Source organism: Protopterus annectens, chromosome 7.part0 (genome assembly GCF_019279795.1).
Source record: "Protopterus annectens isolate FY-2018-M chromosome 7.part0, PAN1.0, whole genome shotgun sequence".
Lineage (NCBI taxonomy): Eukaryota > Metazoa > Chordata > Ceratodontiformes > Protopteridae > Protopterus > Protopterus annectens.
The window spans coordinates 1,985,283,487-1,985,299,089 of NC_056739.1; the positions used below are offsets into that span (position 1 = coordinate 1,985,283,487).

At 42.9% G+C, this 15,603-nt stretch overlaps 1 protein-coding gene across 1 annotated transcript in view; it reads right to left on the reverse strand.

Annotated features, from left to right (window-relative positions):
* Nucleotides 1–15,603, reverse strand: part of TXNRD3 (thioredoxin reductase 3) — a 708,837-nt gene that overhangs the window by 461,424 nt on the left and 231,810 nt on the right. Inside the window, exons 6-7 of the mRNA XM_044078410.1 lie at nucleotides 14,514–14,586; nucleotides 13,048–13,167 (exon numbers count right to left, since the gene is read on the reverse strand). Of these exons, the coding sequence (XP_043934345.1) occupies nucleotides 13,048–13,167; nucleotides 14,514–14,586 (193 nt within the window). The remainder of the gene's footprint in view (nucleotides 1–13,047; nucleotides 13,168–14,513; nucleotides 14,587–15,603) is intronic.

The following is a 15,603-nucleotide window of genomic DNA, read 5'->3' on the forward strand; positions in this document are numbered from 1 at the left end:
TAGTCGGGCAGGCAGAATTACCCAGATGGGTTGGTACCAAAAGCATCAAGGAGCAGAGATCCCTCTGAACAAGGATTGCTGGGCTTCCAGCCACCTCTGTTTTAAGATTTCAAGGATCTTGCCGAGCGATACATCCACAGGAGTAGACTGTGGGGATCCTTCGCGCTCCTTAAAATCAGTCTCTTCTGTGACAGATTCAGGGAAATCTAGATACTTCCTCTTACATTCCTCTTCCAAGGGACCTCTTCAGTGGGATAATCATGGGGAGGTATTGGAAGAGGAAGAAATACCCAAACTGGATGTCCTGAGATTTTGGTACTGGCTGCCCCTGTGGAAGGGTAAGCTGAGACTCCTGGCGCAGAGTAGGGAATACAGAACTCAAGGGGATAGAATCAGTCTGTCACAGAAGTTGACAGGGCTCTCTTCAAGAGTCCCAGAGGCTGACCTTCCTGGAGCACGAAAGGATCCCAGGTCCAAAATGTGAGCTTTCTTATCCTTTGTCCCAACTTGCTCGGACAAAAGCTAGCCAGAGGCAGACGTCAGAGCCGAACCAACCCCTGCAGAAGTTCTAAGGTACAAAGATAGCTCCGAATCCCTCGGAGTAGACTACCTCTGATACAACAAGGAAGAAACGGCTCCAAGAGCTCTCCGGATCCAATAGCATTGAGAAGCTGAGAGCAAACTTCTGATCCGAGCATACAGTGATCTTCAGACCCAAAGACGACAGTCCTGGACTCTGATCCAATTCCAGGGCTCCAAAACCATAGAGGAAGTCAGAGGTGGAAGAGTCAAAGGTGGAGTCCAAGAGACAAGAGCTTCCTGACCATAAGGAGTAAGAACCAAAACAACCACTGGGAGGTTCTGTGCTGAGAACATCTGTCTCACCTCCCTCTCCACATTTTCTACTGCGACACTCCTAGAAGAGCGAGAGGACTGCCTGGAGAAGAGTCTGCCAAGGGTACCTTCTTTTCTATATACACCAGAGCAGAGTCTACCAACAGAGAGTACCTTGTCATACGTAGAGCCCCCAGAAAAAAGTGGGTGGATCAGTGGTCTTCGGAGCCAATGAAGTCTGCGTTTTGGAGACCACGGAGCCAAAGAAGCCGTCCAATTCAAAGCAGTACTCTTTTCTTTTGTCTCATCTGAGGAGGACAGATCCAACAACTTAATTTTCTTCTTAAGACAGATCTGAACAAAAGATTAGCTGTGTAAGAACTTACCATGACAACAAATGTCCTTCTCTTCTCTGTTGCAATATTCTTTACATGATGCAGTTGCCTGCCAAGGTGACCAGACGGCGGCCAGTATATCAAAAGTTTTTTTTACTACCGTAGGGTGTGTGGTACCATCTGATGTAGGCTGCTATTAGATGTAGGTCATAAAAGTGAGATACGCATGGACCATCCTCAGATCTGAAGCCCCAGGTGGAGAGACAGCCCAAGGGAAAGAGGAGCAATGCATCCAAGAACAGAAGTGGGGAAGTAGGGTGGGACAAAATACTGCAACAGAGAACAGAAAGACATCTATCATTATGGTAAGTTCTTACACAACTAATGTCCTTCTACTCATCTGTTGCAGTATTCTTTACATGAGGGAGAATACAAAAGCTCATCCAGAAAGGGAGGTGGAAGAGGAATTTTCCAGGAAACCATGAAGAATGGCCCTAGCAAACCCTACTCTGGATCTGAAGATATAATCCAGCTTGTAATGTTTGGTAAAGGTGTGGACAGATGTCCAAGTAGCTGCTTCTAGAATGCAGCTAGTGTTCAGCCCTTTGAAGAAGGCCCCTGAGAAAAACATTGCCATAGTAGAGTAAGCATTTACTGTGCCAGGGTGAGTTTTACCATGGTGGGCATAGCACAAGGAAATGGATTTAGTAATACAGTTGGAGATGGTCTGTCTGGATACAGGCAATCCCAGAGCCCTTGGGTGGAATGACAGAGATGGTCAGACTTCCTAAAAGGTTTAGTCTTGTGTAGATAGAATCCGAGTTGTCTGTGTACATCAAGTGTGTGCAGGATCCTCTCACTATTTTTCTGGGGAGAGGGGAAAAGGTTCATAGGTAGGTACTAGGCTATCGGCCTTGGGGCCTATACAAGCCCAGCCAAAAAGGTACCCTGGCTTTTGCCACCCAAGAAAGTTTTAATGTGCTACTGTAGAGCACAGAGGTGATCCCCAGGGTGAATTTGCTGTTTCACATCCAATCAAGATTTCTCTTGAAGAGTACTAATGAGGAGCTTAGTTTGATACAGATAGGCAGTTTATTCCAGAGTATGGGAAGTCTCTGGGACAGGAATCTATCCCTCCGGCATGTTCTGTTTATTGCGGTGACAAGGTTTAGGTCCCCAGAGCGTGTAGCTCGGAGGGATTGGGATTTCTTTAAGTGGAGCATGTCCAACAGCTCTGGGTTTGACATAGCTTTGTATGTTAGATGGAGATCACCTCTGAGTAGGCGATATGCGACGGAGTAAAGCTGGAGTTTTTTTTAGACTTTCTGCATTGGGCATGAATTTGAGGCTGGTAATCCTCTTTGTGAGTTATTTCTGTGGCCTTTCCAGTTGTTGTAGATGTCTTGTGAGGTACATACCAAAAGGGGCGATGTACTCTATAATGGGTCTAATGAGTGATAAGTAGAGGGGAACAATGACCTCTTTTTTTCTGGATGAGAAACCTTTTGTGATGAGGTGTACCACGTAGAAGGCTTTCCTGACTACTGTGGCGATGTGATTATCAAAGGAGAGACTACTGTCCACCTGTGTCCCAAGGTCTTTTATCACACTTTCGGTGTCAAGTACACTACCGCCTATGTTGTAGTTCATGCGTACAGAGTTTTGACCAAAGGAGATGACAATGCACTTTTTGGAATTGAGCTTGAGGCCATGGCTTTGACACCAGGCATCCGTCTCAGTGAGGCCCTTTTGTAGGATGTCCACATCGTTAGGAGTTTCGATTATGGCTCCTAGTTTGCAGTTATCTGCGAACTTAGTTAGCCAAAGACCTTCTGTGTTTGAAGTACAGGCTAAGTAGATACCAAACAGGAGAGGACCCAGGACTGAACCCTGTGGTACTCCACTTGTCAAAGGTCTGACGCCAGATTTGGAGTCTGCTACTTTCACAGTGTGGGTTCGGTCAGTGAGCTAGTTGGCAACCCATCTTGTGACACAGGGATTTCTACCTAGTTTAGTGAGTTTATCTATAATTCCAGAGTGGGGGATGGTGTCGAAAGCCTTGGCAAGATCTAGATAGGCTGTGTGAACCACCTTACCCTGGTCTACGGCTTTGGTGACTGCTTCAAAGATGTCTATCAGGTTTAGGAGACATGATCTGCCTTTTACAAACCCGAACTGGGTGGGATCCAGAGTTTGGAGATTACCAATGTCTTTGTTTATAAGTTCCATGATGACACATTCCATGGCCTTGCAGACCAGGCTTGTCAGGCTAATGGGGCGGTAGTTCCCAAGGTCCGTGGTGGCTTCCCCCTTATGGAGTGGGATAACAGTCGCTGTGCATCATTCAGCAGGCACAAAGCCTGAGGTGAGGCTCTGATTGTACATGGTACTTGGGTGGGGTGCCTGTTTGTTCTGTAGTTTGTATAGAATGCAGCCTGGGATGTTGTCTGGTCCCATGGATGCTGTGTTCTTGGCTTTGGAGAGTGTGGTTTTTACCTGTGCAGCCGTGATTACAGGAACTTTGCATTCTTCCGGTACAGAGATGGGCCCTTTAGGGGGTGAGAGGGGGGGGGGGTAAAGTTAGCACTGAACCTATCTGCCAGGATGTTGGCAATATCAGTTGGGTCTGTATATTTAGTGCCATTGTGCTGTAACTCAGAGCAGATCTGAGTGTTGCCATTAAGATTCTTGACCTAGCTATAGAATGCTTTGTGGTTGTCTTTAGAATCAGTGGCGATTTTGTTTTTGTAACTAGCTTTGGAGGATTTTATCAGGTATTGCAGCTTCTTACTGAAGCTGACCAGGGAGCTCCTCCACTCATGGGATTGCAACAGTTTCTTCCTTCCGTTGTACAGTTTGTTTATGGCAGGGGACCACCACATTGGCTTCCTTTTTTTGGAGAATAGCATCTTGGTTCTGTTTGGGATAGCACGATCCATGCACTCATGTAAGTGCTTATAAAGTGCAATTGTGTAGGATTCGGTAGTCAAAACTGTACTGTCCATCTGCATGGGTGTCATGAAGGTCACCACTTCTGTCTTAAAAAGCATGAAGTTGGATTTGGAGAAATTTTTTTACCATGGTTTCCTTAATGGGGGGGGGGGGGGCAGGATGTGGATATCTAGGGTAATTAGCTTATGGTCTGATCGGACCAATGAGGCGTTAACTTCAGGTGTGGAACACCGGTCACTCATTTTGGTAATGACTAGATCTAGGATATTGTTGCCCCTGGTGGGGGTGTGGATAAGTTGATCCAGGGCATTGGAGTTTATGAATTCCAGAAAGCTTTGAGCGAAGGAGTTGGTACATGATAGTTTTTCCAGTTAATCATGGGATAGTTGAAATCGCCCATTATAAGGGTGTTTGGTTTAACCCTAATATTTTCCAGTACATCAAGAAAAGAGGAGTGGGAATCCTGGGGCATGGTGGGTGACCTGTAGCAAGCTACAATTTGGATTGCAGTTTTGCCCAGAGTTAGTTGCACTTGGATAACCTCTGCTGCATTATGCAGAGCAACTAGCTTGGAGGTGTGGATATCCTTAATGAATATTGACACACCTCTGGGTTTGGTGTTCCTGTCCAGGTTACATGGCTGAAAAATGTGGTACGAGTTATAGCCTGGTAGTGCACGGGTGCTCTCTGGAGCCTTAAACCAGGTCTCAGTCACTGCACAGATATCGATGTTCTCCATTTTAAGGAGTGCCTCGAGTGAGTGCATTTTGAGATTTACACTTCTATCATTGAGTAGTATCACCCTCAGTTTTTGCTTGCCTGTTCTTGTTACAGTGGTGAATCTGTCATTTGAACCTTACCTAAAAAGGCACTATAGGGACAGCAAGAACCTTATCCAGTATCCGGAATCCCAGGGGTGACAGGTGCAGGCCATCTCTGGCAAAGCATCGTGGTCTGTCGACCATGTCATCCCAGGCAGATAGAGACTGGATCCCTTTAGAATAGCAACAGAAGCTTAGCCAATTGTTGAAGTCAATCATTTTGTCCTTGCACTGCGGCATCATTCTTGATGATGGCAGAATGCTACTCAGGGCTAGGGTCATGCCTGCCTGGGCTACAAGATTGGAGAGCTCTTCCATGTCTCTTTTCATGTAGTCCACGGAGGTACGTCTCAGGTCATTCACACCAACATGGACAATGACAGTCATATTTGTACTTGTTGTGGAGTGACCAGAGTGCGTGGGTTATGTGGCGGATCCTAGCACCAGACAGGCAGCTGACTGTAACCTTCTCCTTGTTTAGCCTGGTGAGTGGGATATCAGTGTGCCTGACTGTAGAGTCACCTATGACTAGTGTGTTGGGTACGTTGTTTTGCCTTAGTGTGTGGTTGAGTGGCACACTGAGTCTGCGGGCTATGTGTCATTTGGGTTGTGCTGGGGGGGGGGGTTGCTTGCATTTCTGCTTTGGAGGTCTCTGTTGCTTGAGCAGATTATTATGGAGAGCCTCCGCGAATATTTTTGTGTTTCTATGTGTGAATTTTGGTGGTGTAGATTTAGTGAGACTGTGTGATGAATGTGGTGTGGTGCACGTGTTTACCTTCTCCTCTTGACTGTCAAGTTCAGTCTTGATTGGAGAGAGCTTTACCTCCAGTTTGGCTAGATAAGTGCATCTCTCACAGGTTGTAGTGTTGGGTGGTAGGAGGAGAGGGTTGTCTGTGTATATGAGGCAATTTCTACATTGCCCCAAGATGCCCAGATTCATCAGATAGACAGGAGAAAACACTGGGAGGTGACCCTTGGACATGCCTGAATAAAAAACTATTTTCCTCTAGATAAGTGAGGAAAGTGAGTACAAGAGCTGTTTTTCTCTAAGCAAGTGAGGAAACTAAGTACCAAAACTGTTTTTCTCTAGGTAATGAGGAAGGCTGAGTGCTGTAGTAATTAGTAGCTTATTTAGTGCTTACAAGTCCTGAACAAGTGCTGATCACGGATAAGCAAATTAAAGTGCTAAAACTAAGAATCTGCATCTGGACTAAACTAGTTACAGGAAAGGGGGGAAACAAGTGCAAATGTGGGCTTTTAAATCAAAGTTGAGAGAGATGGAAAAACTGCCCAAACGGCCAATAACTACAATTTCTGGGCCAGAACCACTCCTTATGTGCTAGATAGGTTACCTAGTGCTTACCACTCCCACTGATAAGATAGAAGGCTTCCCTCCAACAAAGAAAGCTTGGGGGGGGGGCTCAGAAGCTTACATACAGTCCTGGATACAGCAAATCTGAATCTGGACTACAGTAGTTTCAGGAAAGGTATTTGTTTTTAAATATATATACAGAAAATATATACAGAAAAGTAGCTAAAACAGCAGTCAAAACAATTCAAATGCAGTGCAAGCTAGCACACATGAGTATGTAGCAATGTTAGACCAAACAGTTTAAAAAATGCAATTAAATTAAAAATGACTAAAAACAAGTGCAGAAAGGAGTCTATTGGGTAGAATGATGTAAAGAGATGGGACTGGGGGAAGTGCCCCAGATCAAATCTACAGTGGGGGCGGGCAACTGCAAAAGCCTCCAAACTTAAACAACAAGACAGGAATAGGGAGGGTGGGGGTATGGGAAAACCAACTCCAGCAAAGATCCGAAAAACTATACAGTGAAGCAAAAATAACAGTGCACAACTCTGAAGTCAGCCAGCAATGATATAAAATTATGAATGGCTTGGTTTAAAGGAGAATTCATTAACTATCTTAGGCATGAAAGAGGGATTAGTGCGAAGGAAAACCCTGTCTTTGTGGAAGCTAAAAAAGGAGAAGTCATTAGGGCTTGAAGTTCCGAAACCTGACTGGCAGAAGTAATAGCCATCAGGAAAACAGTTTTCCAGGTACAGTGTTTCAGTGAGCTAGAGCAGGCGGTTTCCAGGTACAGTGTTTCAGTGAGCTAGAGCAGGCTGTTTCCAAAGGTGCTTGAGTCAGTTTCTCTCTCACAAAGTTCAGATTGGAGGGGAGGACTACAGGTCTCCTGGAAGGTCTAATGTGGAGGACACCTTTTTACAAATGGTTTGGTCACAAATTTGGAAGCTAGAGGTGCAGAGAGGCAGACATGCAGAGATAGCGGACAAATGTGCTTTTATAGAAGAAAAAGCTAAGCCTGCACTAAGCAATTCACACATATGAAATAACCATGGGGGGGTGGGGGTGTAAGCAGGTCCAAGTTTCTATCAAGCCACCTAAGGAAAAATCCCTTCCATTTGGAAAGGTAAGATTTCCTTGTATTGGGTTTCCTGACCTGCAGACTTTAAGCATGTCCTCAGAATAGAGCCCAGATTCCTTTCAGATACCTTTATCACCCCCACAGGGTCAGTTGAAGAGTTTCCAGGTGAGGATGGATGAAGGAGCCCTTGTTCTGTGTGATCAAGTCCACTCTGGGTGGTAACTTGTGATAATTGCCCTTGGCTAGATGAAGGGGGAACCAGTGCTATCTTGGCCAAGAGAGAGTCACAAGCAACATTTTTGCTTTGTCCTTTGAATTTTCAGCAGGACTTTTGGGATGAGTGGTAGGGGAAGATATGCATAAAGAAACTTCCCCTACCAAAAAATTAAGGCAACCACTTTCTATGTCTGAAGATGAGGTTCTCTGGCACAAATTTTGCAAGTTGTTTGTTCAGAGGGGAGGCAAACAATTCTACTTGTGGAACAACCCACTGATGGACAATGCCCAGAAAACACACTGCTGTGAAGCATTCATTCGTGGGGCTACATTTTGGATCTGCGCAGTGCATCTGACAGAGTTCTGATTGGAAGGAATGTATACCACCTGAAGAGATACTGCCAGTAGGTGGACTAGTTCTCAAGCCTGTAAAGCTGGTCTGCAAAAAAGGTAGGATCTTGTCCCTCCCCTGCTTGCTCAGATGTCACAGAACAGTCAGTGTGTGTAAATATGCAATTTTCCCACCCTCAGGAGGGGTTGGAAGGACTGTATGGCAAGGAACAGTGTCTTCATCTCAGTCACATGTATGTGGTCTTTCCTCTGAGAGGATGCCCATTGACCCTGAACTGTATGTGGGTCCAGAGCTGCTCCCCAAACTGTATCTGAAGCATCTGTATACAGGTCCTCAGTTGGGGGCAATGAGTGAATGAGAAGTCCTGGGTTTATAGACAACTGCCATATCCACCACTGTAGCTCCTCCTTGAGGCAGAGCAGAAGTGGTACTGGAAATTCCACTGACTGTGCATGCTGAGACCAAACTGATTTCAGGAACCACTGGAATTTTCTCATGTGGAGCCTTGCAGGGGTAACCTAGGATTCCTAGAAACTGTCTTGCAAATAAGAGTTTGATGGGGAGAATCTGAGAAAACAAGGAAAATCTCCCGAGTCTTCGGGGGGGGGGGGGGCACTATCATTTTGTTGGTTTGCAATACGCACCCCAGAAAAATATTGTCTTAGGATGGGGTGAGAGTAGATTTTTTATGTTGATGATGAATCCCAGGCAATGTAAAATGGCTATGGCTAAGTGGAGGTTGTTTTTCAGTTTCCCCAAAGAGCTGGTTTGGAACAGAAGGTCATTTAGGTAGGGGAAGATATGAATGCCTTGGAGTCAGCGGAAAGAGACTACTGGCGCTAGACATTTTGTGAAGACTCCTGAGGCACTGAAAAGTCCAAACGGCAAGGCAGAGAATTGAAAATAACAGGAGCCCAAAGAAAATCTCAGGAATTTCCTGCATTTGGGATCTTTATTGAAGAAAATTATTCCGGCAGCAGAGTAACATCCAGGACTGGCGGCAAAGACGTTCGGAGGATGGTGCACCCATTCATCATTTTTACTGTCTACATCTGATAGCAGCCTTCAGCAGACATACCGCGCACACTACGGTAGTAAAATACTTTGAGAGACTGGCCGACATCAGGTCGTCTTGGCAGGCAACCCCCTCATGTAAAGAATACTGCAACAGATGAACAGAAGGCATCTGTCAGTTCCAAATAAGGCCTTTTTGGAACTTTCTCAAGTCCTCTAAACTGAAGCTCCGAGATTGACAATTTTTTTTGACGATTCTCCAGAAATAACATCACCAAAGGAGGACAGTAGCAGTCCTTTTTAGATTAACATTTTTGCTGTCTACCAAGGCACAAGGCTTAAAGGCATGGCAGATTGCACAACTTCCTATAAGTAAAGAGGTCCAAGATAGTAAATGCATGTGGGCGTCAGAAAAAGGAATTTTATAAGTAAAGAGGTCCAAGATAGTAAATGCATGTGGGCGTCAGAAAAAGGACTTTTCTGGCTGCACTTCCCACATTTAAAACCTGATGGTGTTTTTTTTTCCTTCTTAGCTATGACAGCAAATTAATCATAACGATGAGAGAAGAAGAAGGTGGAAAATATCTATAGACATTTAAGCACAAAAAAGGCAAGGAAAACCCTAAAATCAGGGGTTTTTTTTGTTATGAATGGGGAAAAAAATGCAAAGGGACTACCTCCAAACGTTGTAAGGCTAAGTTTAAAAGTAGAGGGTAAGGGAGAAGGAAAGGAGAAAAAAAAAAAAAAAAAAGATACTAACTATATTATCTAAAGTAAAGTACACTACTACAAGAGTTGAAGGATAGAAGTCAAAAATATACAAAAAAACAAAAAAGATGAATCACACTTGCTAGAGAGTGAAATAATCATGCCTTTCACCGAACAGCTGAAACGAGATCTGAGATATAGAGAGGACGAATTATGGGTACTGGACTGCCCCAAGCTTTTACAAGAGTTTGAGATGGACCCAATGCCTCGGATCTGAACCCATCAGAGGACAGAATGAAAACTGACATCAGATACATATTTATTTTCTTGCATCTTACTATCAATAATTAAGAGATTCCAGCTTCTCAATTTGTCTTCTTTTATTTAGTCCCTTCTCACATAACATATGCTTAGCAATTATAACAACCGTTTTAATGCATACACCCAACTACTTAATCTTATGTCTCCATAAACATGGGTGCAGTTGAACCAATTAATGTGTAGGTACATAGTTTAGTTCTACAGCCTTTGGTTTATATTCCTTTCCTGAAAATAAATGAAACTGTCTCAAAATATTCCACAACAGGTGCAACCTTTTTTTGGATTTATCAACTACAAAATATCTGCAAATAAAGCCAACTTTTTTTTTTTTTTTTTTTTTTTTTTACTACCATACCAGTTATATCCTTGAATCTGAGAGTCCCTTATGTTCTCTGCTAATGGCTTTTAATATAAGGCTAACTGCTATTCTTTTCAGGTCTCCATCCCCTCCCAGCTGTGAAAAACTTGATTGCTCTCAGCAAACATTCACTTTTAGCCCTAAGAAAAAAAAAGGTGCTCTGGCCACCTTTAAAAATACATGAAGCAAATTGTGTATACTAAGGTTGCTCTTATGCATAAGGAACACCATAAACTCAAAAGACATGTGAATTTTGCCCTCGTTTGCTGTCAAAATCCCTGGACCATTCTGCCTTTGTAATAACCTGTAATGACCCCCCCCCATAACCCCAATGAGATGTCGGTTCACTTTGCTGACAGTAACAGAGGCTAAAGAGGCTTATCTTTGTGCAGAAGCGAAATGAGGCACCATTACAGGGGATTCCCGTAGGACTGAGTTAGATGCACGGTCTTCAAAATGGGTGATAAAATTGGGACCAGCAAGTTTGAAGGAGCCACTTAAAGAATTCTCATGTGATAAAGCTATGTATCCGCGGTGGTGGTGCTGCGGTAGCGTTGTCGCCTCACAGTAAGACGCTGACCGGTTCGACTCAGCTAGAGCGTCTTCTGCGTGGAGACATGCATGAATGGGCGTACCTTCGCTGAAGGTTGTGCGTTAGGGCTGGCAACTCAGCACGTAAAAATCAACTGCCAATCATTAGCGGACCAGAGTTCCGCTGTGGCGACCCCTAACCGGGAAAAGCCGAAAGACGCAACAATGGGTGAATTGAACCACCAGAATAAAAGGATGCTACGAGACAAAGGGTCACAAGTACTAGAAGGGCAACTGCTCAATACCACGGCTTCTACTGCGGAGTTGAACCCTCTCTGAAAGAAGAGATAATGGACAGTGGGGTGTCTAGGTGACATCCCAAGAAAATCAGATGTGTGACAGAGCCAAATTTGATTTTTGTAGGTTGACAAATGCCCAGGGAGTTGCACAGCACATAATCGCTGGCTTTAATGAGATACTCCGAGGAAGCAGCCAGGAGCAAACTGTCAAAGTATAGGAATACATTCAATCCCCTGGAGTCGAAGATAAACAACAAAGACAGCCATACATTTGCACACCATGGGGGCCTGAGGTGAGGCCAAATTGTAAGGCAATGAACTGTAAGCATAACACCATCTCCTAGACTACCTCATTATCTCAATATGTAGGCAAGCAACCTGGAGATCTATTGAACACACTCATTCTCCTGAAAGCAAGGAAGAATAAACTGCACCATGATCATTCTGAATCTTTCACAAAGGTCTTGAGGAAGCAGATGTCCAAGAATAGGCCTGAGGTTATTTTTCTAAATCCTGACCGCCACTGATCTAATGGGACCTCATGGATGGCTCCTTTCTTGACAAGGCCACCTCTTTTGATGTGACCTTTTCCTGACTGGGTGGGCCATCCAACAATGAAAGAGTCACTTGGGGGGCTATTTTTAAAAACAGAATGTTACAGCTTGTTGATATAAACCAACAAAAGACAATGAAGTTAATGTTTGCACAGGCCCTGACCTGTGTAAATTCAGAAAGTTAAAACTTTAAGGTGGTAGAAACTTCCACAGACGACATTAGAAATGCAGAACTGGCTGGAAAAGAGCTAGAGATTGGAAAGAGCTACAGATTTTAGCGTCAGAAACCCTGTGACCTTAGCACACTAATACCAATCTTCAGGTTAGATTTAGCCTGAACATGGGATCTTAACATTTTGAGCTGCATGAAAAAAAAAAAAAAAGATGCTACCAAATGTTCATGCACTTTGAGAAAGTTCAGGGCTCAAGGCACAGCAAGACATTACATTTTCTAACAAACCTATTAAGAGAAGATAAACACCAATAATGTCAGCAGTTTCACCAATACAATGCTTTAAAACTAGGGTCAGTAGTTTACTAGCTACATTACCAACAACTTTTCAATCTTATCTAGTAATGGAAAACTGAAGGTGGTTCTCCAGCCTGCAAACTAGTCCAAAGATGAACATAATATTTCACTGTAGGTGCCTATACGGCCAATGACTGCAACTGTTAAAATCACTTACTTTGACAGTGGCTGCTCCACTGTCACTGCACTCTCTCACAAGTGTTTCATATATAACATAACTAAAAGAAAAGGGATGTAAGAACTATACATAACACACTCAAACAGCATAAGTTCAACCTTAAAACTAAGAATGGCAACCATAATTACAAAATGTAGTCCTAAATGTTATGAACATGTGGACTGCAGATGTGTAACTATACGAGTACCACTACTGAAATCTTTCAAAATTAAGGCGGCCTTCACTCATTCTGTCAGCATTAATCTTTAAAGCATAACAGCCTTTACGTCTATTATAACTACATAAAACATATGCAGTGCTCCCAGTGATGAAATGCACAGCTGATTGTTAAACTGAGTTAATATACTTCTGCTGTTAACTAACAATGGCTGCCTGCACCAGTACCGGTAAATAGTGACCTGCATGTCGGTGAAGTACCTTCTCAAAACTTCCATCAAGCTGAAACTTTTTTTTTTTTTTTTTTTTACAACTATTTTTTTAAATGATGGGTGGATGACCAATTCAGCAGCAGCATAGCCCTGCCAGTAGTTCTCCATTCATTTCAGAGTTTAACAGTCTCTCTCCTATCTCATTATCAAATAATCTCTGCTCTACTCTACATCATCATTATACAGAATTTGAAAGCACTTATATAAAAACTTTAGCATAATTTAACCTTTCTCTGAAAATTCCCATCCAAATTTGCGAGAATCTTGAAGTGAATGTCCATGAAGTGCAGCCTGATGCATTAACTTCTTCGGGATGCAGCCAACATTTACACATGTGCCTCCAAGTCCTGAAAGAAATTCAGCACAGTGATATTACATCTCAAAATATACAGAACTCGCATACTGTATCTGAATTTCAAAGAACAAAATTGTCTGCAAATGAGGAAGGAGAATGTGTTAATCAGCTTAGTGAGAATTTCAGTTCTGAAAACAAAAGACTAAGCAATGAATATTTAATCCTCATTTCTTGCAGGCTACAAGCAGTTTTAAAACGCAGAACGTAAATGTTGCAATGCCCAGAAGATGAAGCATCTATGGTTAGCACCCCCCCCCCAAAAAAACATTTGATGGTCCGATTCCTGATCAGCCATGCCCCAGTGCCCTTCCTCTGGAGGCAATAAGGATGCCTTGGTGCACTGCCAACTTGGAAGCTATGGTGAGGGTCTTACTATGGCTTACCCTTTTCCGAGCATTCAAAATACAGTTGTGTTAAGATGCACTTAACCATAACAGCAGATATTTGAATTCCTCACTTCTGTAGTAGCCTTTAGGCTATACTGTTTGTCTCTTTGTTCAGGAAAGCAGTTTGTGGGTAAAGGTAAACAAGTGTGACAAATTGCAGATTCAACCTGGCTTGTAGGAATTGGGTATTTTAGACTGCTTTTGGTTCAAGCCATTTAAGACATTGAGAGTACTGCAGTGGATGTATGTATGTGTGTGTGTGTGTGTGGGGGGGGGGGGGGCTCCTTGCTAACAAGCAAGTGCAGATACTGTAGAATATAAACCCTTCAATTGCTGAATCAAAGAAGAGAGCATTAAACTTTCTGTAACAGCTCAGTCATGTTCAAATTCAGGAACTGAACACAGCATACATTCTTTTACACAATCTATGGACACAGCATACATTCTTTTACACAATCTATGGACACAGCATACATTCTTTTACACAATCTATGGACACAGCATACTTCACACAATCTATGGACACAGCATACTTTCTTTACACAATCTATGAAAACAGCATACTTTCTTTACACAATCTATGAACACAGCATACTTTACACAATCTATTATTCCTCAGTTACAACTTACTGTAGCAATAGTGTCAACACCTGTTTTACAAGGCCCTTAATTTTACACTGTAAAAGGCATCTAAGCATAGTGAAATTCTTAGGAAAATTTAAACGACTGATGCTCAGCAATGAACAGTCAACAATTTTAAAAAACACTGCTCTTCTCATTTAAGTAACAAAAACCTTTTTCCCTCCCTGGGCCTCTCCACTTAAAGCAGGTCTTGCCAAGCAGGACAATTTAGTCAAAATATTAACTCACCGCCCGACACTGAAAGCAAAAGACAACTTCCTTGGCTCAAACTGTTTTGGTCTGTGATCTTACATTTAAGGAAAATACCTACCCCATGTGGTGCCCTGTGGTGTTGGAACAACGAAGTCCAGAACCATGACCTTTTTTCCTAATGAAGCAGCTTCCTAGAATAAACATCAAAGCAAATCACAGATGCATTAATGCAGTTTTCAGGCAAAATGCAATAATCATGACATAGATCAAATCCACATTTCCCATTCTAGGCAGCATTTACACCAATAAGAGACTTGCAAACATCTGACTGCTGATCATTTTTTTATCTCAGACCCTACTATTAAGCATAACTACTGAACAATGGAAATGTTACACACCGATTAGCTTCCCTCTAGCTCTTCTAAATTTTCAGAACTACTACATAGCACATTTGATCTATAGCTGTGGCGGTCTTCAGCAGAACAAATGCATTATTGGAAATTAAGGTCCTTAAGTAGTACTTTAATGTGATCAAAGTTCTTGCCATTATCATCTCATCTGCATGACGTCTCTTGAAATACAAAGTTTTAAGTAATTTTTAAAATGTCTGTGGGCATGTGTCTCATGTCAGCATGTCCCCTGAAAAGTATTACCACCCTGTTGAGGAAGAGTTCTCACATCCAACATCAAATGCATATTGAGTCATGCTCTAGCTCCTTCTCTATGGTGCACTGGATTAAGAAATCACAGAATGTATTTCAGTCAGAGATAATGCAAATGCATTTGTTCCTTTCAGATATAGGATAGTTATGCACTTAGCATATCAATAGATCCTTTCATTTATGCCCATCCAGGTTTGTTCAATCCAAGCTGTCAAGCTAGTATTCCAACTTAAAGGTCCTCTAACATTTCCCCTCCCAGAATGCACAGCTGCTCACTAGCTAGTCCCACTAAGATAAAGTCTGCTGCCTATAAGCTAACCATGAAAAAGGAACCATATTCAGAATCCTCATACAGCACGGCAGAAGTGGTAAGGAGGGAAGGTTGTTGCATCAGACAGACAGGAACGAAAGATTTAGCATTAAGTACACAACTATCCTATTCATTCCACCCATTCAATCCAACTGATGGGTTAAACAGGCTTTGGGCTTGAATGGCAAAGCCTTACGGTGAGAAGAGACAATGGATACGTAGACGGACAGCTCCAG